This window comes from Mustelus asterias, chromosome 11 (genome assembly GCF_964213995.1).
Source record: "Mustelus asterias chromosome 11, sMusAst1.hap1.1, whole genome shotgun sequence".
Lineage (NCBI taxonomy): Eukaryota > Metazoa > Chordata > Chondrichthyes > Carcharhiniformes > Triakidae > Mustelus > Mustelus asterias.
The window spans coordinates 89,868,624-89,895,145 of NC_135811.1; the positions used below are offsets into that span (position 1 = coordinate 89,868,624).

At 40.7% G+C, this 26,522-nt stretch overlaps 2 protein-coding genes across 5 annotated transcripts in view; both read left to right on the plus strand.

Annotated features, from left to right (window-relative positions):
* The window catches only part of lsm12b (LSM12 homolog b), a 39,966-nt gene extending 21,319 nt beyond the window's left edge, over window positions 1-18,647 (plus strand). The window contains exons 3-5 of the mRNA XM_078223944.1: window positions 3,891-4,000; window positions 6,525-6,651; window positions 17,365-18,647. Coding sequence (XP_078080070.1) covers window positions 3,891-4,000; window positions 6,525-6,651; window positions 17,365-17,460 — 333 coding nt within the window. The 3' untranslated portion in view covers window positions 17,461-18,647. The remainder of the gene's footprint in view (window positions 1-3,890; window positions 4,001-6,524; window positions 6,652-17,364) is intronic.
* Window positions 18,648-21,140: 2,493 nt separating this feature from the next.
* The window catches only part of LOC144500651 (uncharacterized), a 36,526-nt gene continuing 31,144 nt past the window's right edge, over window positions 21,141-26,522 (plus strand). For 3 of the 4 annotated variants that reach the window (XM_078223935.1, XM_078223932.1, XM_078223937.1), the window contains exon 1: window positions 21,141-22,127. The gene's annotated coding sequence lies outside the window, so the exon portion shown is untranslated. Of the gene's footprint in view, window positions 22,128-25,805; window positions 25,854-26,522 lie in introns of those variants that run through there. The other variant, XM_078223933.1, reaches the window with a different exon arrangement.

Genomic DNA, 26,522 nt, shown 5'->3' on the forward strand with positions numbered 1-26,522 from the left:
TCCTGCCAGTTTCATCTTTCCCCAAATTGTACTCCAACTCCAATTTTCCTACTCAACCTAACTATGTATCCCTTTGTGGACCCTACCTCCATTTGACAACTTGCTGCCCTACCTATCTTTGGCTATCATACATTCAGTGCTTCATCCAAGTAATAGATAAAGATTTAAATAGTTGGAAGCCCCAACAATGATCTCTGTGGTACTCCTTTAGTGACAGCTTGTCAACCCAAAAAGACCCATTTATCCATATTTTGCCCTTCCTGTTACTTAACCAGTCCCCTCTACATGCAAAAATGCTGGGACTGCAATTGTTTACAATACATCTTAATGACTTGGAGGAAGAAAGCAAATGCAGGTAGCCAAATTTACAGACGACACAAAATAGGTGGAAAGGCAAGTGAGAAGAATACTAACAGTGCTGTTAGGGAGGGAGTTCTAGGATTTTGCTGAGTGACAGTGAAGGGATGGAAATACATTTCAGTCAGGATGGTGAATGGTTGTATCTGCTGCCTTTGTCTTTTTTAGATGGTGGTTGTGGGGTTTGGGAGGTGCTGTCTAATGCAGCTTTGAGTTCCTGCAGTGTGTCTTGGTAGATGGTGCACACTGCTTGCACTTCTTAATCCCCTTATGTGCTTTACTTGCAATCATGCCCTCCTGCCCTGACCACTGACCAGATTCGAAGACCCTATCTTGAGGGGTTTGACTGGCTTCTGGAATAAAGTGTCTGGGAAACTTTCCCCCTCCCTGATGCATCACGCGTCTTTTGCTGGGCTTCCAGCTCAATAACTCTCATCCAGGTAGCTCTGGTATGTCACCTTTGTGATTATTTTGCATATCTTAACCTAGATTGTCAACAATTTACATAGCTACATTGCAATTAAGCCTGGCCTTGATGTCCATGGTGCTTATCATTTCTATCAGGAGTTATGAGATGGGAAGCAGAATCTTGGCTAACTTTTCCTTCATTTTTGAGAAAGGTTATATGTAGTTCCCCATTCCTGTCCTAGCTGAAATCGGCTAACTCAATGCACTGGTCAGTATTGTGTCCATTGTTTCTTGTTGGGGAGGAAAAAGAGAGACTTTTTTCATCATGATGGCCAAGCTTGTCATAAATTTGATAAGGCCATCCCTTCATGCTCTCCAACTGTTACACTTTCATTGTTGCACAGAGTCCTTGGCTGTGTACATAGCCTTTTGCTGGCTGGGACCCGTTCTGTTACCTCCTGATGTGATTTGATCTCTATCTGTTAACTTTTCCCTTTGCTGAACATACAACTTTCCTGTTGTAGAAATTGACTTTAATTTCTTTCCTATTAGTACCTGATTTCTCGAACCTTCAATTCTACATCTTGTATTATGGGTGCAATCTTGGTATTGGAAAAACTGATGTTGGACACTTTCTTTTAACACCAGCTCTTGGTAAATACCAGTCACCTATTTCATGCACCGTGGTTTGTTTATCCATTTTCTGACAGCCCAATCTTGAAACATGGTTCCTTTCAGTATTGAGCAAGATGGATCAGATGCCACTTCAACAGAGTCCCATTTCCATTTTGAGCCACCTTATTATTTTGTTTGTCCTTGTGCAATGCCTTGTACTCTTGTGTCTCTCTTAACCTATTACTCCATCAAGCTACTTGGAGTTCTAGCAGATTCCATACTGAGTCTTGCACTTATGTAAAGTCTAACGAGCACACCAACACATCTTTCTCATTCTCCCAGAACTTAGTTTCCAGAAATAAAAGCAGAAAATGCTGGAAAGATTCATCAGCTCTGACATCTGTGGAGAGAGAAACATGTTTCAAGTCCAATTTGACTTCAGAACTGAAGTGAGGTAGAAATATGATGGGTTTTATACTGTTGAAAAAGCAGGTGGGTCGGCACTATCTGAAAGTAAGATAACAATGTATTGCTCGCAGAAAAGGTCAGCACTGTCTGAAAGCAACAACATGAGAATAAGATACAGACAGGCACTTGGGTGAGGTTGGGAGTTCATGGTCTGAAATTGTTGAATCCAGAAAGCTGTAAAGGGTATACTTGGCAGATTAGGTGGTGTTCCTTGAGCTTGAGTTGGCCTTCACTGGAACATTGCAGCAGCCTGAGGGCAGAAACGTGAGTATGAGAACAAGATGGTGAATTGAAATGGAAAGCAACTGAGAGGTTGGGCCTTGCTGCAGACTGAGCGAAGGTATCACCAGCATACGTTTAGTCTCCCCGATGTAGAGAAGACTTGCATAACCACTTCCCATGACAACTTTGTTTAATCTCTCCTGACCTCCAAGCTATCTTTGACCTTTTTTATTTTGCTCCATCTGCTCCTCCCCACCCCCTTTCAGCAACATGAAACCCATCACACTTCCGAAGAACCAAAGAGTCATATTGGGCCAAAAGTCTGTTTCTCTCTCTACGGATGCTGCCAGATCGGCTGAGCTTTTCCAACTTCTTGTTTTGGATTTCCAGCATCTGTAATATTTTACTTTTATTGTAGTTATTTGCCAGTTTTGTAGTTGTCAGATCACAACATTTATCTTTAGATAAAGGCAAAATACTGCAGATGCTGGAATCTGAAACAGAAAATGCTGGAGAAATTCAGCGGGTCTTGCAGCACCTGTGGAGAGAGAATAGAGCCAACATTTCAACTCTGGATGACGAAGGGTCATCCAGACTTGAAACGTTGGCTCTATTCTCTCTCCACTGATGCAGCCAGATCGGCTGAGTTTCTCCAACATTTTCTGTTTTTGTTACATCTATCTTTATCTGGTTCCAGTTTAATTCCAGTTTCCCCTAAGCTCATTTGCAATTGGAAATTCTCTTTGTCAAGACTGATAATCTTTGAGCTGAATCCCGCAGCTAAATTAAATTGCCAATGTGTTATGACTCTAGGATACATAGGTTGAGAACTGTCAAGATTTGCCATCCTCCTTACATCCTGTATCTGTGTAACTTTACTAAAGTCGCATTATTTAAATTTAGAAATAACTTCTTCCCTGAAGCCGATGGGTTATAGTTCCACAGGTGTCATTTGCCGGCTAATATTTTGTTAAACTATCTGAGCCTGACAGATTGGTGGTCTGTGGAAGATGTTGAAACCAAGTCTACACCTTCTCTCAGCTGGCAACTTTTTCTGAATTAAGTGAAACTTGGTTTCTTCCCACCAAGTGTCCTGACACTCTTCAGGTCTAGGTGCACTAGGGCTAATTGTGGCACCTTTGCTGCCACTTCACTTGATGTTCTGGTTTAGTGTTTTAAAGTTTATTTATTAGTGTCACAAATAGACTTGCATCAACACTGCAATGAAGTTACTGTGAAAATCCCCAGTCGCTACACTCCGGCACCTGTTCAGATACACTGAGGGAGAATTTAGCATGGCCAATGCACCTAACCAGCATGTCTTTTGGACTGTGGGAGGAAACCGGAGCACCTGGGGGAAACCCACGCAGACATGGGGAGAATGTGCAGACAGTGACCCAAGCCGGGAATCTGACCTGGGTCCCTGGCGCTGTAGTGTTGGTAGGTTAAGCCATTGAGGAGTTTTATGTTTTCTGTGAACTTCATGCATATAAATCTCAAGCAAGAGCCATATCTGGGATTCCAGATGTGATGCCTAAAACCTGGTGCCACTTTAGTTTCACAGACGCAATAAAATAGTGAAAGAAAAGACTCGAGTCAAAAGCCACCCAAAATCTTTTTTTAAATGAACTGTATGCTTAAATACGGATCAGAAGAATGAATAAATGTTCTCGATAACCCTCCTGTTTAAGATTTATGCTGTTTACCAACTTTGAATTGTAAAGAAAGTTGGTGGTAACATTTTAGATTAGGTTCCAGTCAATTATAAAATTGTGACACCAGAAGTGTCTGATATTTATAAACTGTTACTTTATTACCAGCTTGCCAACCGAGCACGGACAGAGAAGGAAGAGAAATTAAGCCAAGCATATGCAATTAGCGCTGGAGTCTCTCCAGAAGGGCAGCAGCTTTTTCAGACTATCCATAAGACGTAAGTTCAGTACTTTTCTTTGTCACTGCCTTCTTTCTTCAAAGACAGCTTTTCAAAAAGGAAATGGCAACTTTTGTAAAAACAGAGAATGGGAAAGGTGGTAACATGAGAAGACGGTTGATTTAATTTAAAACATGCAGCCTTCAGAATCTGTATAATAATATCAGCAATGTTCTCCAACTGAAGGCCAGTGCGGATACAAAATTATTTCAATGATTAAAGATTGTGGTATTTATTCAATCTTTAGATTATTTATTAATACTTAACAAGGGAAAGATGTAATGGTGTAGACTGTTCAATTGCTTGTTAACTGCCTTGATATAGGTTGTATAAATATGTGAATAATTTCCGTAAGAATTCTTTGTTGTTCTGTGACCTTAAATAATAACAAAGCTCTTGAGTTTTATTATCAGTAGAAAGTGCATGAAATTATATTGCTAGGTATCAACTGTTTGTGACAAATATTCAAAAAATAAAAATCATTTTTTCAAAACTCTACTCGTGAGATGAATTGAAAAATAATAATGATGCATGAGTAGCACCATATTGTTATCTGATTGTACAGTAATACTAGCTTTTTATCCCCTCCCTCCCCCCTCCAATAGGATGTAAGATTGTGCTTTTGCCCAGAAGAAATTCCAGTTTTTTTATCTAAAGGTGTCAACCTTTTGCTGGTGTATGCGTTCACAGTTGCCCTTTTGGGCACCTTGTCCAAGTGAATTTCATGAGAGACTAGACTGTGAGGTCCATCGCTGCTGAGCTTGAAGCTAATTCTGATGCTGCCCTTGGGTGGCATCGATATGTGTTGTCAGGCAAGGCTTGCTGGATAGCAGCTGTGACTGAAATTCTGTCCGTTTCCTTTTATTTTTAACCTCCGCCAAGAAAGCCCATGTTGTTAATGCCAGTTGTAGCTTTGGAGTGACGATATTCCCGGTCTATGTGGCTGAGTTACTTGCTGCATAAACTGTTAGAGTGAATTTTGTATTCCAAATTTGATTCAACATTTTTAAAAAGTAAGTTTGTGTGCTGATTGGTGATATTAGAATTGCAATCACTTTACTGTTTTTGAAGGTGGGTACTGGAATATGTCAATCCAATACCCTCTATTCCCTTTCTATCTGGGCACAGTTAGTGAAGGAGCTGGGATGATGAACACAAAGCCATCTTGCTCCCACTACTCAGTGAAACTGACAACTACCACAACAAAAAGTCCTTTTTACTCTGTTATTAGTAGTCACTCTGCTTAGAGACTATGAATTAAAAAGAAAACTATTTGAAACATGCATTCTTGGGGGGAGGGGGGGGGAGCTTGGAATTACTTGATTTTAAAAATGCTCTTCACTTGCTGAACACTTCAATTCAGCAGTGGTCAAGGTGCAGAAATTGTTTAATAATTCATACTTTAGTAAACTTTATTTTAAAAGCTATTTCTAACTTTTTTGCTTTTAAACAAGTGTTAAGATTTTAGATCTATCCACCAAAAAAATTGTGATAGTAGCTTGGAGTGACTTCTGCGTTGATTTGCTTCCCCCCCCAGCACCCTCACATACTGACCAGACAACTGTACAGCATTTGCCAAGAGAATAGAACTTTATAGCAAAATACATCTGTTGTTTCAAGTTTACAGTTGTATCTCATTTTATAAAACTAAAATTATAATGATCACTGTGTGTGGTATTTAACCTACAAACTGGGAAACTTGGATATTGTTATCTGACTGTGCAGTAATACTAGCTTTCTCATCCCCTCCCTCCCCCCTCCAATAGGATGTAAGATTGTGCTTTTGCCCAGAAGAAATTCCAGTTTTTTTTTCTAAAAGGTGTCAACCTGTTGTTGGTGTATGCGTTCACAGTTGCCCTTTTGTGCACTTTCGTAGATATTAGTTTAGACCTTGTATGGCAGGGGAAAAAATCAGTACCCCTTAAAATAATAAGGATGACTTCCTGGTTTCACATTGATTGCACAGGGTTACTGTGCGATTCTCCAGCTTTGAGAAGAGAAGAATGGAGGAGAGCAGTGTTATTCTAATAAAACTGTTAGCTAATCAGTCAAACAATTGCAGTTATTTTCCTGGGTTAGTGTCTCTGCAACAATGATGGTGTCTGGGGGAAATGGGTAACTTTCCTCCCGATTTTGGGGAAATATTTGCCCTCCCAAACAGTGCCTATGTAACATGATGAGAAGTCTCAACACCAGGTGAGCAGGGCTAGACTCCACACACCTGCTGAAGGAGCAGCGCTCGGAGCTCATGATTCCAAATAAACCTGTTGGACTTAAACCTGATGTGAGAATTCTCACTGTGCCCACCCCAGTCCAACGCCAGCATCTCCACATCATATGTAACTATGTGTGTATGAACACGAGCGTAAATGCCATTGTGTTTTCCAGATGTTGCAACAGTATTTTATACTAAACAATGTGTTTATTATAAATGAAAGTTTGATATAATTTTGATGTAGCTTAATGGATTGGAAATCTGTAGTTATCTCTTATCCAGCAAACTTACATAACACTTTTTTTTTAGCATCAAGGACTGTAAATGGCAAGAGAAGAGCATAATCGTCATGGAAGAAGTTGTAATTGTACCACCTTACCAAGTTGAGAACTGTAAAGGCAAAGAGGGAAGCGCATTAAGTCACGTACGCAAAATAGTAAGTAAAATATGTACATTTTGTCAACTCCATTTAGAACCTTTACATCCTCCCTATTTAGATTTTTCCCCTACATGTATTCTTTGGCATACAGGATAGACCGATGACTTATTTTATACTTCAAAAGAGAATATCCCATATTTTGAACCCCTCTAAAGCCTGCTTCCTGATGACCTGCTTAAGGTCAAGAACATGCATTAGCGAGAAATGGGGCTGTTAAGTTTTGAGATTTAAAGTTGTTTTTGTACACTTATTTATTAAAGCACTGAGAGTTACTGGTTTTGCATTAATGTTCATGGGATCATCTATTGATGAAGCTGTTTGTCTCTTTGTGCAAATAATGGCTGCTATCAAAGAACTGTCTACTTGTTTCCCCATGTGGGTGAACAAACTAGATATTGTCGTGTTAATTGTTCTCCTGAAGATTTCCTTCAATATGGCCACTTGTCTTTGTGTTTATTGCAAAATGCACACACCTAAATCAGTTTGGCAACAAATTGTACAAGTTTTAGAACCATTTGATATTGACCAGTGGACACTACTCCATTCAGTATGGTTAGGTTCTCTTTCTTCCCCATTCCTTTATGCTGTTGCTTACATATAATCGCTGTTTTCATTGAAAAATACTTTGAATAAACCTTTAAAGCCATATATTATTTCTATTGCAGTCGAGTTATGAATGGAAATCTCAGACATGTGTGTTTCCAAACAGTTTTACAAGCCATTTTTCATGAATGCAATTTCCCTTCTCTGTTTTGGTCTGTGCTTGAATGAAACTAGTATGATCAGTTGCAGAATCGAGCTGACAGGATTCTAATAAGCTGGTGTAACTTCATCAGAAATAATTGTGTAACTGTCTCTGAAGTAAAGGATTAACGCAAAGTAAACTTGGAACTAAATAAAAATACAGTTCATACTTGGAATGCTATTGCGATTTGGTTCTGAACATGATGAGCAGTCCAGGGACAGGATTTTTCTCTCTTTCTGCGGCATGTTTGGTGGTGGCAGGTGGCGGCGCGTCGCTCGCTGGCAGCTGGATCTTATGGTCCCACCATTGTCAGTGGGGGTTTCCCGTTTACTATAAGATCCTGCCAGTATGAACAGCAGCAAGATTTCAGCAATGGTTTGATTTTTAAAAAATTATGATGAAGCTAAAAATCAGGCATTCAAGTTATTTAAAGCGCGCAAAACAATGGTAGAAGGGAAAGGAGTGAATCAGAAACTAATCGGAATACCATACAGCCCGAACAAATGGATATGCTAAGAACATTGAAAATACTGTAATATTTGACTAAACACAAATATAATGCTGCTGTTCTGTTGTAAGTGAATCTTTGTACGTTTAAATGTGTTTTGCTTTCACATGTGCCAGATAGATTAAACTTAACTTGTACAAATATCCAGTTTGTGTTAAGGTAATTTGCAATCGTAGCCACCCCCCTTTGGCTTGATTATTTTCCTGGCATCAAAGAACAATCTTTCATTCCTAAACAGTTCATTATTTCATCTGCACAGGAAAAAATAAACTTTAAAGTGAATATTTTCCACTTGATTACAGAAGGAAAAAGAGAGGATTTCAGTAAGGGTGATGAGGCAGTGGAAACACCACGGGTAGAACTAAGGAACAACAACAGATGCAAGACTTTGGACCTGCCACAGACCTCCTGACAGTGATGTTGTAGGAGGATGTATAAATTTGGAAATCAGGGAAGCATGTAGTAGGAATAATGTGGTTATCATGGGCTATTTTAATTTCCACAGATTGGAGAAGCAGAGCAGTTCATGCAGTAATGGCAAATTACTAGAATGTATTTGTAACAGTTTCTGGAACAATACGTTTTAAAGTTGAAGTAAACAAGTAGGACAAAGTTTAATGATGAGAAACAAACCAGAATTAGTTGACCATCTAAAGGGAAGGGACCACCTTCCAAATGGAGACCACAATTTAACTGAATTTGATATTGGCTTTGAAAAGGAGAAAGAAGAGTCAAAAACCAAAGTTTTAAATTTAGGGGAAACAAACTTTAAAGGGACAAGAAATTGACCACAGTAAGCTGAGCTTGCATAGAAGCTAGAAGCAGGAGTAGGCCATTCAGCTCTTTGAGCCTGCGCTATCATTCATTTTGATCATGGCTGATTCAATATCCTGATCATCATCATCATTCTCTCTCTCTCTCTCTCCTCCTCCTCTCTTCTCCCCCCCCCACCCCCCCCCCACACACACACACACACACACACACACACACACACACACACACACAAAAACACACAAAAAATGTCCCTTGATTCCTTTCACCCCAACAGCTATAGCAACAGCTTAACCTACAGGTAAATGTAGAATTTATTCTCTAGAACAATAGATGGCGAAAGCTCCACTTCAGCAGTTAAGCAACCATAGCTAACAGACAAAGTAAGGGAAAGTCAGTCCAAAAGAAAAGACTTATAATTGCAAGGAAAAGTAGACATCAATGAATGACAAAAGGTATAAATAACAAGGATACAAGAAAACAATGAGGTGAAAAGAGGGAATTTGGGGGCAAAAATTGTAAAGAATATCTAGGCTAACAAAAATAATGTGGTCAGGAGAATGTGGCACTTTTGGGCAAGATGCAGCTGAGATAGACCATCAGGAAATGCTGGTCTTAAATGAAACACTTGCTGTACTGTGTAACTATACCAAAAGAACACAATACCAGTGATACAAGGGAATCTTAAGTCAAAAACTGGAACTAATTGGATTTATTATCAGCTTTACAAAATTGTAATAGAGAAATAATAGGACTTGCGGCAAATCTCGAGAACCTTATGGTTTCCACTAAGGAAAAATGGGTGAGGAATTTATAGCTGCATTAGTCATATGCTGTCCAGATTCAGACTTATGCCTTTGGATTGGATAATTGAAAATTACTGTTATTGAGGGAGGGAGAGGGCGAAGTAGGGAACTTAAACCTGTTCATTTAACATCAGTTGCGGGGTAATTAGTCTTTTATCACTGTGGATTTAATGCAGCCTGTCACAGAGATCCATGATGGCTGGGTTCACAATTGTGGGGGAGGCCCATAGTCTTCAAATGGCAGGATAACATCCGCTGATTAAGTCAGGGCAGAAGAGGTTGACGTGGGATTCCCAGCTACTGGAGATGTGATGTCAATTAGGCTCATTAATGAGCCAGTTGATACCCATTATCTCTGAGACTGTCGCAATTTAGTGTTAACTCGGGATTTAACAGGGGTAGCATGACTTTCCTGCGCCCTCAAGGCTGCTCGGCAAACACTGTTGGGCTTTCGAGCAGCCTTCTGGTAAAGGGTCACTTGTCAGATACTCTGTGCCTGATCAGGGTCCTGGCACTAGGAAGAGGTGGGAGGATGGACGGGCCATTGAAAGCCCCCCAGCTCTTCTCCTCTCTCCCCCACCCACCCCCCAAATTCATGTGACCTCCTATTCTGCTGTCACTTGCCTCAAGATGAGGGTTGCATGACTGCCGCAGGCATCTCAATCAAAGGTGGCTGGGTAGTGGCCAGTTAAAACCATGAAAGACACTTGATTCCGTCAGGCCTACCCCATGTGACCGATGGGTGATTTCCCTGCTGGTGCTCCACCGGTGGGCAAGAACCCCACAAAATCCAGGACACAGTGACTGAGCACTTGGGTGAGCATGAGCTGATCAGACAATTGAGCTAAATTTAAGGGCAGGTCATGATTTCTTTGAGAAGGTTACTAACATGGTAGATTGGGAAGTATCGATGGAGGCTGTCTGCTTGGAACTCCAGAAATGATTTCACTTGGTTTTGTATACGAGTTTAATAAATAATATTGTGGAAGGTAACTGATGGGGGTTGTAAATTGGTTGGGAGGTAGGAGATAGAGTTAGGGATAAAGGGAATGCACTCTGACAAGATGCAGCAAGTATTCCCTAGGGATCTATACTGGGGTCTCAGCTTTTCACCATATGCCTGACTTGTATGAGGGAATAGAGAGTTATACATTCGTTTGTTGACACCAATTTAGGGGGCATGCTAGGTTTTAGTTGGGAACAGGAAATTGCAAAGGCACATGATCAAGCAGTCAGTGGGCAAAACTACCAGATGGAGTTCCATGGATTTCACTTTGGATCCAAGAATTATGTTTTTCTAAATTGAGAGACTAAGAATGGTGGAGGAGGAAATGAATCTTAGTGCCCAAGAGTATAAATTGCTAAAAGCAAATGAATGGGTACAAAAACTTATTAAAAAGTCTAATAGAAGTTGCCTTTTATCTCAAGGGGCTCAAATTCAAAGGGAAGGAAGTTGTGCTTCAGTCATACAAAGCTTTCGACCCCATCCGAAGCACTGCAGTTTTGGATGTTGCACTTCAGGGAAGGGTGCATTGGCCGTCGAGGGATTTCATTGCAGATTTAGAACCATAGAAAATTATAGCTCAGAAACAGGCCTTTTGGCCCTTCTTGTCTGTGCCGAACCATTTTTTGCCTAGTCCCACTGACCTGCACTTGGACCATATCCCTCCACACCCCTCTCATCCATGAACCCGTCCAAGTTTTTCTTTAAATGTTAAAAGTGACCCCGCATTTACCACTTTATCCGGCAGCTCATTCCACACTTATTTGCCAGAATAATGCCAAGGTTTTAAGAGTTTAAAATATGAGAGCTGGCTGCGTAAACTGAGCTTGTATTTTAAATGGTTGAGGGTAATCTATTTGAGGAGTTTAAAATGAGAAAGGGATTTGAAAGGTTATGTGCAGATAAACTCATTTCCTCTGAAGAAATCCAGAAAAGGGGGGGTGGGCAGAAAGTTGAAATAAAAGATAGCATATTTAGGAATGAAATCAGGACGTGGGTTTTGCACGCGAGGACTGGATATCTGAACTTTTGCCCTGAAAGACTGGCTGCTGGATCAGTTAAAACATTAGGATTGGGATCGATAGATTTTTGTTGGATTAGGATATTGAGGGATATATATTTCATTGAGACATATAGAACACTGGTTGATGTATGAAGTTAAGCTATAGACCAATCATTATTTAATTGAATGATAGGATAGTTTCACGGTGGAATAGCCTACCCTGTTTCTATGAGAGTAAGCCACAAAACTGCAAATATAATTTTGCTCGGCAAGGGTATCCAGGGATCTGGATCAAAGGTTGCTTGAGGCCATGATCTGTCTGACTGGCTGGATATGCTCGGGAGGCTGAATGGCCTACTTCTGATCTTATGATAGCAGCAGCTGTTAGCTAGATTAGAGCAATTGTTGCCAACATTTGTGATCCGTCACTGGCTGAAATTTCATAAAAATATGATGGCTTTTTAATAGTTTTTTCTTTTAGGCAGTGTAGAAAGATTTACATAATGGATACTGTTCTATCTGAGCATTACTATTACCAAAACCTGTGCGCCTTGAGAGAAAGGCTCTTTGTATGTTGGCATATCCAATTGCTCCATTTGGCTTCATCAATAGTGAAACATCTGGTTATACAAAACTAACAGTTTCTCCAAAGCATTTACTCTAGATCTTTAATCCTTTCATTGCTTGTAATATGGCAGAGTGCTGAATGCAATAATTTGCATGGAGCTAAGCACAAGGTTAAAAACTGTAAGTTTGTTTGGCTGAAACATACCATCTAATTCTAGAGTGGAACCGACAGCCCATGATTTATTTCAAGTCACTTTGTTTTTGTGCAAAACTGACTTCAGGCTCCAAAAGGAAATGATTGCCTGAAGTTCATTTGTCGAGTTTTGGACCTTTCTTTCCAGGACCTATAAATCTCTCTCGCAGTTGGATGTATTTTGTAAGGGTATTGGGCAGTGGAGTGAGGGGGTGTTTTTGGAGGGAAGGGATTTATTTTTATTGAACTTGAGAAGCATGACTTTGTGCCATGGTGGTTCTGTGTTTGGTAAATAATACATTTAACATATTTCAGTGCATTCAAAGCACTTTCTGGCTCGGACTCAAAGGCTGGCCAGAACATTCCAGCTATTCGTGCAAGTGGGATCCTTCAGTCCCGCAAGAGTGCACCCCCACCGTGGGGTCCACAACATCAAGGGTTGCATTCAACAGGGAAGTCTGTTGACAACAGCGGGATCAGGAGATCCCACCGCTGGCCAATGGCAGGCTGTCTCCTGCCGCCACGAAACATGTCGGCTTGTGCAGTAAATCCCACCTGTTGATTTAGAAGCACGCAGTAGGTTCAATCTGAGTTCCTTCACTGTTGTGGCACCTACTTTGTTTTTGTACAAGCATAGTCAGTTGTAGACTTGCGTCTTGATTTGTTAGTTCAATATGTTACCTTCACTTCTATATCAGTTGTGTTATCGAATGGACTGGCTCTGAATTAAAATGGAATTTGAAACAAGGTCCCCATAGTTTTGCTTTGCAGTAAATGTCTAAAATATATAAGAAGTTTAAAATTAAGATTGCTTTATTTTGGGTAACTGTGAATGCACATTATGCTTGTGTTTTAAAACCAAGACCGTTCAAAACTGCTGAACTTGGCAGGTACACAAACCTTGCATTTTCAGTCCTGAACTGATTTTATCTCATGGTTATGTAGGGACACTCACTTTCTGCCCCTACAGCTTGTTCCACCATTCACTTGAAACTCTACTTCATTTGCTTACCATAGTTCCATATCTTTGATATCTTTACGTAATCAAAATGTGCCACTTAGTCTTGAACGTTTTCAATTGACTCAATACCATGGCTTGTTTGGAGAGAGTACAGATGTTACCAACCCACTGTGTAGTACAAGTGCTTCCTCTGATTTCACTCCTAAATGGCCTAGCCCTAATTTTCAGATTGTATTTACACAAGTGAGGAAATCATTTCCCTCTATCTGCTCTATGGAACCCTCCCTACAATTTTCAGGAAAGATGGGAAAGGAAGAAGGATAGTATTGATTAAAGAATGCAGTGCAAGAGAGAGAGGATGCTCCAGTAGGGTCAAAGACAGAATCTATTTGGGTAGGGCTAAAGAAAGGAAAGTGCAGTTAAATTGCTTGGGTTAGTTTATAAGCCACTAACTAGTGGGAAAGGTGTCGAGTAACAATTTGCAAGGAAATTACTGAAGTGCAGTAATTATTTAGTAGTTACAAAGAGGGTTTTAATTATCCAAATACAGACTGAGAGCAGTGGGGGAAAGGCCAGAGAGGGGCAAGAGTTCCTAGGGTTCAGGAAACTGAGGTGGCATTTTTTGGGAATGAGCTGGGCCAAATGGATAGTGTCAGTAGGGAAACATTTGGGGGCAGTGATCAATGTATCATTATGTTTAGGCTGGCTCTGGAAAAAAAACATAAGGAACAATCCAAGTTAAGAATAAATAACTGGGGGAAAGCCAACTTCAGCAAGATAAGAATGGATTTGGCCCCCATAAATTAGAGTCCAAGATTAGCAGGCATAAACTGTAACTGAACAATGGGCTGCTGAGAAGAGAGGGTTTGTGTAGTCAAGGTATATTCCCACAAATGGGAAAGGTAGGGAAAAAACATCCAGTGCTCCCTGGATGACATGAGGTTAAAGGTGAAGCGGGCAAAGTGTCAGATGGATACTAAATTGAGAACTCGGTTGAATAGAGGAGGTTTAGAGGACCATTCCAAAAGAAAATGTGAGAAATTAGCAGCTAATGTAAAAGGAATCCAAAAAATAAGCAAATAAAAAATAAAAGGGTGGGGTTGATTCTTGATAGAAAAAGGGATTTATACACTAAAGCAAGGGGCGTGGCTGAGGTACTAAATGAATTCTTTGCATCCATCTTTACTAAGGAAGAAGCTGCTGCCCAGGTCATGAAAAAGGAGGTAGTTCAGACACTGCAAGGGTTTAAAATTGAGTGTTGGTAAGGCGGCAGAGCTGGATAATTTGCATCAAAAGAGACTAAGGGAAGCAAGTGGAAGCTGCAGAGGCACTGACCATAATTTTTCAGTCGTCTTTGGATTCCGGGGTGGCATCAAACGATTGGAGAATTTGAATTTTACACCCTTGTTCAAAAAATGTGTAAATATGAGCTAGCAACTACAGGCCAGTTAATATATATATATAGACTTTCAAAAGGCATTTGATAAGGTGTCACACAACAGACTGGTGAGAAAAGTTAGAGCTAATGGAATAAAAGGGACTGTAGCAACATGGATGCAAAATTGACAGGAAATTTTTTTTTGGAACCGGAGGAAGGCTTATAGTCGAGTTCCCCATGGATTGCTGTTAGGATCCTTCCTATTCCTGATATATTAATGACCTAGACTTTTGAGTATAGGGCACAATTTTAAAGTTTGCAGATCATGAAAGATTTGTGTGTTGTAAATGTGAGGATAGTGTAGACCTTCAAAGGGACATTGACAGGTTGGTGAAATGGGTGGACAACTGGCAAGAGTAATTCTAATGCAGAGAAGTGTGAACTGATTCTCACAATCTAAAATAGAGTATAATTCTAAAAGGGATGCGGGGCAGAGCAACCTGGATGTATGTGTGCAAGTCATGAAGATACCAGGACTGGTTGAGAACATGGCCAGTAAGGCATATGGCTCCCTGGGCTTTATGAATAGGGGCATAGAGTACAGTTAACACCGAGGAAACACTGCCTCAACTTGATTGAGTCATATCTAGTTCTAGACACCAGATCGTCAGGAAGAATCGAAGGCATTAGAAAGGGTGCAGAAAAGATTTACAAGAATGGTACCAGGGATGAAAGACTTCAGTTCTGTAGAAAGATTGAAGGCATTCAGACTGTTCTCCTTGGAGAAGTGAAGGTTGAGGGGTTTAGATAACAGGTATTCAAATCATGAAGGATCTGGACAGAGTGAAACTGTTTCCATCGCTGGAAGCATCAAGAACAGGGGGCAGAGATTTAACATAACTGGCAAAAGAAGCAAAGGTGACATGAGGTAAACTTTTTTTATGCAGTGAGCAGTTACGGTCTAGAATGCACTGCCTTGGCGTGTGGTTGAGGCTTCCAAAAGGGAATTGGATCAATACCTGGGAGAGAAGATTTTTCAGGTCTGTGGGGTAAAAGCAGGCGAGTGACATTGGGTGAATTGCTACTTCTGATGGCCAGCACAGTCATAACAGATTGAATGACCTCCTGTACTGTAACCATTCTATGATTTTAAGCAGCTCCATTATGTCTCTGTCATACTTCTAAATTCAAAGGAATATAATCCTGTTCTATGCACCCTGCCCCCACTATTTTATCCTTCCTGAAGTGCTGTGCCCAAAGCTGAACATAGTATTGCAGGTGGGGTCTGATGTAGGCTCTGTGCAACTGAAACTTACCTTTTTTAAAAAAATTCCCATCCCTTTGTGATGAAGAATAGTATTCCATTAACCGTTTTGATTTTTGTACCAGTCCAATACTCAAATCCCCTTTTTCCTCCACAGTACCTAGTCTCGCAATTCAGAATATTTCTTGGTTCCAAAATGGATGACTCCAAGATTTCCCACGTTTAACTCCATTTCCACAGTTTTTCCCAGTCTGTCTTCTATATGCCTTTGTGACCTTCTACATCCATCTACACCGGGTTGATGTGTCTCATGGTGGTGCCAATTGCAAAGTTGATTAAAGAAATAAGGGTGCTGTCGATATGAGGCAAGTTTGTTTTACAGAGGATGGTGGGTGCCTGGAACTCGTTGATGGGGGAGGTAATGGAAGCAGATACAATAGTAACTTTTAAGAGGCATCTGGACAAGTGCATGAATAGGATGGGAATAGAGGGGTATGGTCCCCGGAAGTCAGGCAGCATGGTCGGTGAGGGCTGAAGGGCCTGTTCCTGTGCTGTAATTTTCTTTGTTCTTTGTATATTCAAATCATGCATGTGTTGGAAAGCTGAGGCCCAGTACAGATCTCTGGGGAACATCTCTTGTCACATACTGTCAATCAGAGTACAGCCCCTTTCTCTTAACTGTCTCCCACCTACCAGACAGTTACCAATTGTGACATGAGTATTTCCATTTCTGTCCCTTTTTTTATTTTTGTCAATAATCTCTTGTGCAGAACTTTATAAAATGCTTTCAGAAGTTTAGACAGCATTCACAGACACACTCTGGTCCACCATGTTTACCTTCTCAAAAGAAAATTGCAACATATTAGTCAAGTGTGACCTTACTTTCACACGACAGGAGTGAATCTCTGATCATCTCATACTTGTTCAAATGATTTTTTTTATCGTGTCTCAGTTTCTCTTGTCAGTTCTCCTGAGGGCTGGTGGGCTATTTAAGATGTGGAGATGCCGGCGTTGGACTGGGATAAACACAGTAAGAGTTTTAACAACACCAGGTTAAAGTCCAACAGGTTTATTTGGTAGCAAATGCCATTAGCTTTCGGAGCGCTGCTCCTTCGTCAGATGGAGTGGAAATCTGCTTTCAAACCCGAATCCATTCTTCTCAATGCACTTCTAAAGATTTTTAACTGGAAGCAAAAAACACAACTCTATCAGACCCCTCAGGTTGGCTAGGATGCTGCATATCAAGATTGAATCTGAGACCATCTCCTCTAAGAAGCTCAGTACGGGTACCTCATGATATGTTTATTGACTTGCCTAATAGAAAGCGTGCAATTTTTATGGTTCAGTTATTTGTTCAGCGTGGTGATCGTTTCTGGAATAATGTTTGACTCAATGGCTATCAGCCTCTCTTCTAAAGACAAAACTTGCTCTGCAAATGCCTGTAACAGTCAATTGATAGGTAGTTATTAAAAAAATGTTTTTTCAATTTTATTTCTCTTACTTTCTGACAGGTCGAGAAACATTTTAGAGATTTGGAAAATCAGAAGTTAATGCAACAACGTTCACAAGCACAGCAAACACAGAAGGAAACTGCCTTGTCGTCCTGAGTGGCTTGGATAGGTCCTTTGCAGAGCTTGATTGGGGGAGGGGGGCATTTTTTTTCCTGGGAGGGGGTAGTCCACATGTTTTCCAGGGAGAATCGACAAGTGAGCTGACATTTCCACTTCCAGAAGACAATAGACTTTACAAAAAAAAACCGTAAAAGACAACACTTATTGTAACTTGACTAACTATAAATTACCTTTTTCCTTTGTTTGCTTTTTAAACAAAATTTAAAAAAAAAGTGAGATATTTTGTTAATTTTATTTTTTACATGTTCATTTTGCTTTTTTTCATTTTTGTCCATTACACTTTTTAGGTAGATCCTAAACTGTTGTTGGTGACCTGCACAACACACAACTTTCCAAACATTTTTGTGAGAGTAACAAACTAGCTGATTGTAGTAATAGCATCAAAGGAGGAGAAAGAAAAAGCAAAGCAAGAAGGTAATTTTTAACATGTTAAGTGGTTGTCCCATTTTAGGAAAGATTTTTTTTTTGAGTCCTTTTTTTTTCCAGAAGCTTATTCCCAGAAGGAATGAGGCCAATTTTTTTTTTTAAAAACGTCACAGAAAAGTCTTCCAGTGAAGAATTGAGTATCTGATGATGGAAGATTTGGCTCATTAGTTTATATCCTCTGACTGTGTACAGAATCGGTTTGTCTTGCTAAGACAGTGCTTACGGAGAGTGTGACCGTTTTAAAGGATATAACTGTTCATGCAGTTTTGCATGTGTCATGTACTGTACACTTCATTAAATTGGAAGAAAAAGGTTGTCGCCTGGTCTTTGCATAATAAAATTAGACAGTAACAGTCATTTAAAAAGTCCTTTTTATAGGCTGGTGAAGAATCTATGATAATGTATATTTTTATTCGCAGTCCCTGTCAGCACAACACTATAATATAAATTGGAGGAATTTAAAAAAAAACATTTTAAAGCTGAATCTGTTATTGTCTTATTTTGATTGAGAAAATGAAATTAAAGAGAGTAAGAAGAAATTTTGTAACCAGTGTTCTTTATTCTCTACTTTTATTTTCACTTCATGATGATGCTTTAACATGGGGCAACTGTTTACCATTGTGCCAAGGAATATCATTTTTAATGTTAAGTATTTTGAGATGAGCAAATATCAAGTGTGTTATTGAAATTTAGCATAACATTCAGCATAACATTTTATAAAAACAGCATCCTCCCCCAAATTTCTTCTGGCTGGAGTGTTTAACTGGTATGTGTCTGTAACCTTATTCCAATATTTTAATACCATCGTGGTCAGTGTTTCCGCTAAGCATGGGCGCAAGTTAACCAAAAGTTGCCACGCATCAAGCCCTTTAAATTACTGCACCTGCGCAGTTGCAGGAAAAATTTAAAGGGCCTGCACACTTGAAAACAAAATTGAGGTCATGTTGACCACAGGTCTGGAAATTCTGGTAGGTCCCAATCCATTTAAACTGATGTTGGTATGGAGAAAAAAATGAACTTTCAATATTTGTACAGTTAATGTAATTTTTATATTCCTGTAGTTCAACAGCTGGTGTTCCATATTACTTCCTACACGTCTGCTGAATAGTACATTAGTGCTTAATTTGTTAAAAGTGAATTTGGTTATTATCCAGCTATTCGTGAATCATTGTGATTACTCAATACTGAAAATTGCAGTAAAGTTTGTTTGAAAGATCAGGAGAAGCTTTATTGCAGTATGGATAAAGTTTGGGTTGATAAATGTTGCAACCGGTACGTATATGCAAAAGTTCCTCTTCCCTCCCTTTAATTTTTCTAAAAGACCTAAATTATGAAGTGTGCAGTCTTCTGGATGTTCTATCTTGTGTAGTGTCACAAAATGGTAAGTTGCAAGTTCTCGTGTTGAATTGATTTCGCTCCGTTAGGCAGCTTGCTGAATGTCGATCGTGAGTCTGTCCTGTGTTTGAAGGAGGGATGAAGTGAACGGATTGAATACAAAGTCTGTCTTTGGTAATCTCATGTACCCAAATGCCATCCAAGAACATTGGTGATATGGCTCAGTAAGAGAAGATTTGGGAAGGGAGTGAGTGATGTTTACTTCACCTACGATATGCCACGTGGTTAGAGAAAACAAAGGATAATTTCTGCTATTGAAGGTACACAGTGAGCAGTCCAACAATAATCTGATGGTTTCAGTACAGCATTGTGGCAGAAATACGGAATTTCTTTGTTTATTCATTCCTGGAATGTGGCCATCACTGGTTAGGCTAGCACTTATTGCTGATCCCCATTTGTCTTTGATAAACTGCCATCTTGAATTGCTGCAATCCTTTAGTCCAGGTACACCCACAGTGCTGTTAAGAAGTTCCACATTTTGATCATGACAAAATAGCTCCAAGTCAGTATGGTATGTAGCTGGGGGAGGAACTTGCAGGTGGTGTTTTTCCCATGCTTTTGCTGGCCTTTCCCTTCTGGATGATAGAGGTTGTGGGTTGGCTGATGGTTTCAAAGTAGCCTAAGTGAGTCACTGTGATTCATCTTGTATATGGTACACACTGCTACCGCTGTGGTGGTGGAGGGAGTGGATGTTTAAGGTGGTGGACAGGGTGTCAATCGTGGGCTGCTTTGTCCTGGATGGTGTGAAGCTTTTTGAGTGTTGTTGGAGTTGCACTCATTTAGAGACTATTCCATCGCACTCCTGATTATTGCCTTATAGATAGTGGAAAGGCTTTGGGAAGTCAGGAGGTGTGTTATTCTCTGCAGAATTCTCAGCCTCTGACTTAGAACATAGAACATTACAGCGCAGAACAGGCCCTTCGGCCCACGATGTTGCACCGACCAGTTAAAAAAAAAAACTGTGACCCTCCAACCTAAACCAATTTCTTCTCGTCCATGAACCTATCTACGGATCTCTTAAACGCCCCCAAACTAGGCGCATTTACTACTGATGCTGGCAGTGCATTCCAATCCCTCACCACCCTCTGGGTAAAGAACCTACCCCTGACATCGGTTCTATAACTACCCCCCCTCAATTTAAAGCCATGCCCCCTCGTGCTGGATTTCTCCATCAGAGGAAAAAGGCTATCACTATCCACCCTATCTAAACCTCTAATCATCTTATATGTTTCAATAAGATCCCCTCTTAGCCGCCGCCTTTCCAGCGAAAACAATCCCAAATCCCTCAGCCTCTCCTCATAGGATCTCCCCTCCATACCAGGCAACATCCTGGTAAACCTCCTCTGCACCCTCTCCAAAGCCTCCACATCCTTCCTGTAATGTGGGGACCAGAACTGCACACAGTACTCCAAGTGCGGCCGCACCAGAGTTGTGTACAGTTGCAACATAACGCTACGACTCCTAAATTCAATCCCCCTACCAATAAACGCCAAGACACCATATGCCTTCTTAACAACCTTATCTACTTGATTCCCAACTTTCAGGGATCTATGCACACATACACCTAGATCCCTCTGCTCCTCCACACTATTCAAAGTCCTCCCGTTAGCCCTATACTCAACACATCTGTTATTCCTACCAAAGTGAATTACCTCACACTTCTCCGCATTAAACTCCATCCGCCACCTCTCGGCCCAACTTTGCAACCTGTCTAAGTCTTCCTGCAAACTACGACACCCTTCCTCACTGTCTACCACACCACCGACTTTGGTGTCATCAGCAAATTTGCTAATCCACCCAACTATACCCTCATCCAGATCATTAATAAATATTACAAACAGCAGTGGCCCCAAAACAGATCCCTGAGGTACACCACTTGTAACCGCACTCCATGATGAATATTTACTATCAACCACCACCCTCTGTTTCCTATCCGCTAGCCAATTCCTGATCCAATTTCCTAGATCACCCCCAATCCCATACATCTGCATTTTCTTGCTCTTGTAGTTGCAGTATATGGCTCTTGTAGTTGCAGTATATGGCTAGTCCAGTTTAGTTTCTGGTCAATGGTAACTTCAGGATGTTGAGAGTGGGGTATTTAGCAATGGTAATGCCATTGAATGTAAAGGGGAGATGATTAGGTTCTTGTTACAGGTCATTTCCAGGCACTTGTGTAGTGTGAATGTTGCTTGTCACTTATCACCCCAAGCCTGTTCCTTGCTGCATATGGGTATCGACTGAAGCAGTATCTGAGAAGACCTGAATGGTGTTGAATATTGTGCAATCACGAATAACCACAACCCTACTTCTGACCTTACGGAAGGAAGATCCTTCATTTGATGAAGCAGCTGAAGATGTGAAGACATTACCCTGAGGAACTCCTGTAGCGATGACTCAGGACTGATTGATCTCCAACAACCACAATCATCTTCCTTTGTGCTGTGTATGACTCCAACCAGTGGAGAGTTTTCCTTAGCTTAACAAAGTGAAGGATAGCAAATGTGCCATTACTTTGGGGCCCAGTTCTACATCTGATGTCAATCACAAGATTGTCACATGTAGAACCTTGTTTCATGTGAACTTTGGCATTTGGTGGCAGTTCTTTTAAAAATCCCACTGGAAATCCACTGCAGAATAAATACTTGCTATGTAGATTTGGAGTTAATGACGTTGACAAGCAGGTGATTCAGACACCTTATAAGTTACTTATTGCAGTGAGGTCTGCTGATAAAATTATCGAACTGTTTATGGTATTGATTTAAAATGGTTCATATCTACCCTTGCTCGAAAAGAGTTAGGAGTATGTGCATGTTCAACAGACGGTAAGGGAAACCTTTTGGCTAGGAATGGACTTACAAAGTAAAAGAATATCTTGTACGGGAGTGCAGAGTTATTGTTTTGGTTAACAAGGGAACTGGCTTCCTTTTCAATTTGAAAATATTTGTGCAAATCTTGAGCAAATTAATTGCGGTGACATAGATTTCTACTGTTGGCAGGTTATCTGTTGCTTTTCAATCCAGTAGATGCTGCTGCAAAGCCAAGTTAACCTACCTGATACCAAGCTAGTTATACTGAATTTTTAAAAAAAAAACATCAACAAACTTATCAACTTTATAACTATTTTAATTGGGGGAAGCTCCTCTTTAACTGGTGATTTATTTCCTACCTGCTTTTGAGGGTCTGTAGATTTTGTTAACGTTGCTTTCAGTCTTTCATTTGCCAATTGCAGGATTAAGGGGAATTCATGGGGGTAATAAGATAATTCTTCTTTGAAGAGCTGACAGTCATGGGTGAAAAATGCTCAGATTGTAAATACAGATTTTACCAGATGGTGGGAATTTTGTGCAGTACTCATGGGTCCCCACTAGATGGACATATTGACTAAGGAGATGGGTTATCCACTTCATTTGTGTAAACAGCTGGTTGTACGCTTTCCTCATGTTGATCCCTGGACTGGTAAACCAATTCAGTTAAATCAAATGCACAATTTTATAAACATATTTTAAATTGCTATAAAAACAAAGACCAGTCTTTAGATTCAAAGATTTTATACAAAGGCATGAATACTTTTAAAAACTTGGTCAACTGGTCATCTTGCACTAGTTTAATGAGCAATCCTCTAAACCTTTATTGCTGGAATAATGGCAGTCTACCGTAAGTACAGATACCAAATCAAATTAGATTTCTCTTCTTTGCCCTTTTTTAATTTCTGGGTACAGGACTGTATTTAGCTGTGAAATCCCACAAAGACCTTTAATCAGGATGATGCCTAGTTTCAGGCCTGTTGGTTATTGGGATAGGGACAGGAGTAAGCTATTCAGTCTCCCCGAATCTGCTTTACTATTCAATTCGATCATAGCTGATTTACATTTCGGTTCTATTTATTTGTCTTTGCTCCAGTACCCTTGATATTTGCACTTTCCTTCCTGAGAGATGGGGGGCCAATAGCAGTTCCAAATTTCTACTATCCCTGGTGTGGAAAATGCTCCCTAATGGAGGGTCTATCTTTATTATATGGTATGCCTCCTTTGTTCTTTAACCCCCACCTTCCCATCAGAGGAAATCTGTATCCTATCAAATCCTTTCAGCATTTTAAACATCTGGATCAGATCACCTTTCGATCTTCTAAACTCAAAATCGTGCAAGTTTACGCAACTTGACCTTGTAATTTACCACTCTTAAACCTTGATAACATTCTGGTGAATCTATAGAACAAAGAACAGTACAGCACAGGAAACAGGCCCTTCGGCCCTCCAAGCCTGTGCCGCTCCTTGGTCCAACTAGACGAATCGTTTGTATCCCTCCATTCCCAGGCTGCTCATGTGACTATCCAGGTAAGTCTTAAACGATGTCAGTGTGCCTGCCTCCACCACCCTACTTGGCAGCGCATTCCAGGCCCCCACCACCCTCTGTGTAAAAAAACGTCCCTCTGATATCCGAGTTATACTTCGCCCCTCTCAGCTTGAGCCCGTGACCCCTCGTGATCGTCACCTCCGACCTGGGAAAAAGCTTCCCACTGTTCACCCTATCTATACCCTTCATAATCTTGTACACCTCTATTATATCTCCCCCATTCTCCGTCTTTCCAAGGAGAACAACCCCAGTCTACCCAATCTCTCCTCATAGCTAAGACCCTCCATACCAGGCAACATCCTGGTAAACCTTCTCTGCACTCTCTCTAACGCCTCCACGTCCTTCTGGTAGTGCGGCGACCAGAACTGGACGCAGTACTCCAAATGTGGCCTAACCAGCGTTCTATACAGCTGCATCATCAGACTCCAGCTTTTATACTCTATACCCCGTCCTATAAAGGCAAGCATACCATATGCCTTCTTCACCACCTTCTCCACCTGTGTTGCCACCTTCAAGGATTTGTGGACTTGCACACCTAGGTCCCTCTGTGTTTCTATACTCCTGATGACTCTGCCATTTATTGTATAACTCCTCCCTACATTATTTCTTCCAAAATGCATCACTTCGCATTTATCCGGATTAAACTCCATCTGCCACCTCTCCGCCCAATTTTCCAGCCTATCTATATCCTGCTGTATTGCCCGACTGCATCCCCTCCAAAACCAATGTACCCTTTGTGGGATGCAATGCTAAAACTGAATGAAATACACTACATGGAGTTTGACCAAAGGATTTAACAATCTGAAGCATAACCTGCTCTGTGTACTCCAGCCCTTCCAGATATAAGCAAACATTCCATTAATCTTTTAGATTGCTTATAGTGATGTATGTACATGGACTATCAAATCTCATGCCTCTACAATTCCTTATGATTTAGAAAATATTCTAATTTGGCTTTAGGGTCCAATGCATGCCTACGTTGAACTTTGTTTGTCATACTTTTGCCCATGCACTCCTCTGCAGTGCTTGTTCCGTGAGTTAAGTTGGAAGGTACCTTTTTCCCTATTGCAGATGCATAAATTTTGTGATGCTCTTTTAAAGTAATAAAGGAAATCCATTCAGTTTGTGTGCATTAGGGAACTTGAGCTGAGCACATCAATGTAGAAATGTCAAACTATAGGTTCCCTATTTTTTTTTTCTTGTTGGTTCGTGGGATATGGGCATCCCTGGCAAGGTTAGCAGTTATTCATCTCTAATTGCCCTTAAAGGTAATGCTGAATAGAACGCAACGGAGTAACTTGGCCATTTCAGAAGGCGGTTGAGGCAATTGAGTCAGTCATGTGTAGAATCTCACATAGACCAGACTGAGTAAGAGCCACAGTTTTACCTAAAGCAGTGGCTCCAAACCTTTTATGTCATGACACCATTATACTACAAAATAAATTTTGAGGCACATCTCCTATTTTCCGTCATCTTCCATTACTGGGAACTTTATTTTTAACTTCTCCCTATCCTTTTATCTTTTTTTAAAAAGCCTTTCCCCTGACTCTCTTGTTTCTCCCAGGGTTTTTGTGCCCTTTTTTAAAGATGCAGTACACTACTGCAAAGGGGGCAAATCAGTCTTAATGCAGCCATTGTGGCATTTTTGGGTTTTTGTTTTTTATACAGGCTCATGGGTCCTTTTTTGTGTTGGCCACAAGTAGGCTTACATGAACACTGCAAAGAAGTTATTGTGAAAATCCCCTAATTGCCACACTCCAGCGCCTGTTCGGGTACACTGAGGGAGAATTTAGCATGGCCAATGCACCTAACCAGCGTGTCTTTCAGACTGTGGGAGGAAACCACGCAGACACAGGGAGAAAGTGCAGACACCATTTAGACAGTGACTCAAGCTGGTAATTGAATCTTGGGTCCCTGGCGCTGAGAGACAGCAGTGCTAACCACTGCCACCGTGCGTCCAAGTCATATTGGTCATGCGCATGGACCTGACCCCCACAAATCTAAACTATGCATGTGTGGCTCTTTCCCAATTGGCGGATGTGAGGAAGGCCCAAGATTAATTGTGTGATACTGACCACAAAGTTGAAGACTGTTAGTTTTAGTTCAATTGCTTGAATTTTGAATCTTTTCATGGCACACTTGGGGCATCTTCACGGCACACCAGTGTCCTAAAGGACAATAGTGAACTACTTCAGGTTTGATGTCAATTCTTTTGGTTTATGTGTATTTTTAAATTCTGGATTTGTTCAAGTTATTTGAATCTAAAATGCCCAGTAACCAAAGTAGAATTTGAACTCCTAGCTCCAGATCATTAATCCAGGCCTCTTGCTTCCATTGTTTGTAATCTAAATACTGTGGATGCTGGAAATTGGTAATAAAAAAACAGTTCTGGAAATACTCAGGTCCAGCAGCATCTGTAGAGTGAGAAACAAGAGTTAATGTTTTGAGCCTGAAAGAACTACAGTGCTGCCAGTCCTGCTGAATATTTCCAACACTTCTGTTTTTATCTGGTATATTACTAGCCTGCTGCCATAACTAATTTGTTACGATATTCCCATAACTTGAGACTGGCAGAACTCTTGAGATTGGGAAGAACCAGGAACAAGACAGATGACAGACTCAGATGGAGGTTCCTATTTGTAGTTTCTGCTCTTTAGGCTCAATAGGAAACTGGCATAGTACTGGCAGCTGGTACTGAGAAAGATCAAGCATGCTGGTGCTACAGTCACGTAGATCTTTTGCTGGGGATAATGGGCTTGCTACATGTTAACAGAGCAGGACAGGCAGGCTCTAGAAAGGCACCCAAAGTAGTGATTGCCACAAAGTCTCCTCCCAATGACCCAACAGACTCTGAATTCAGCACT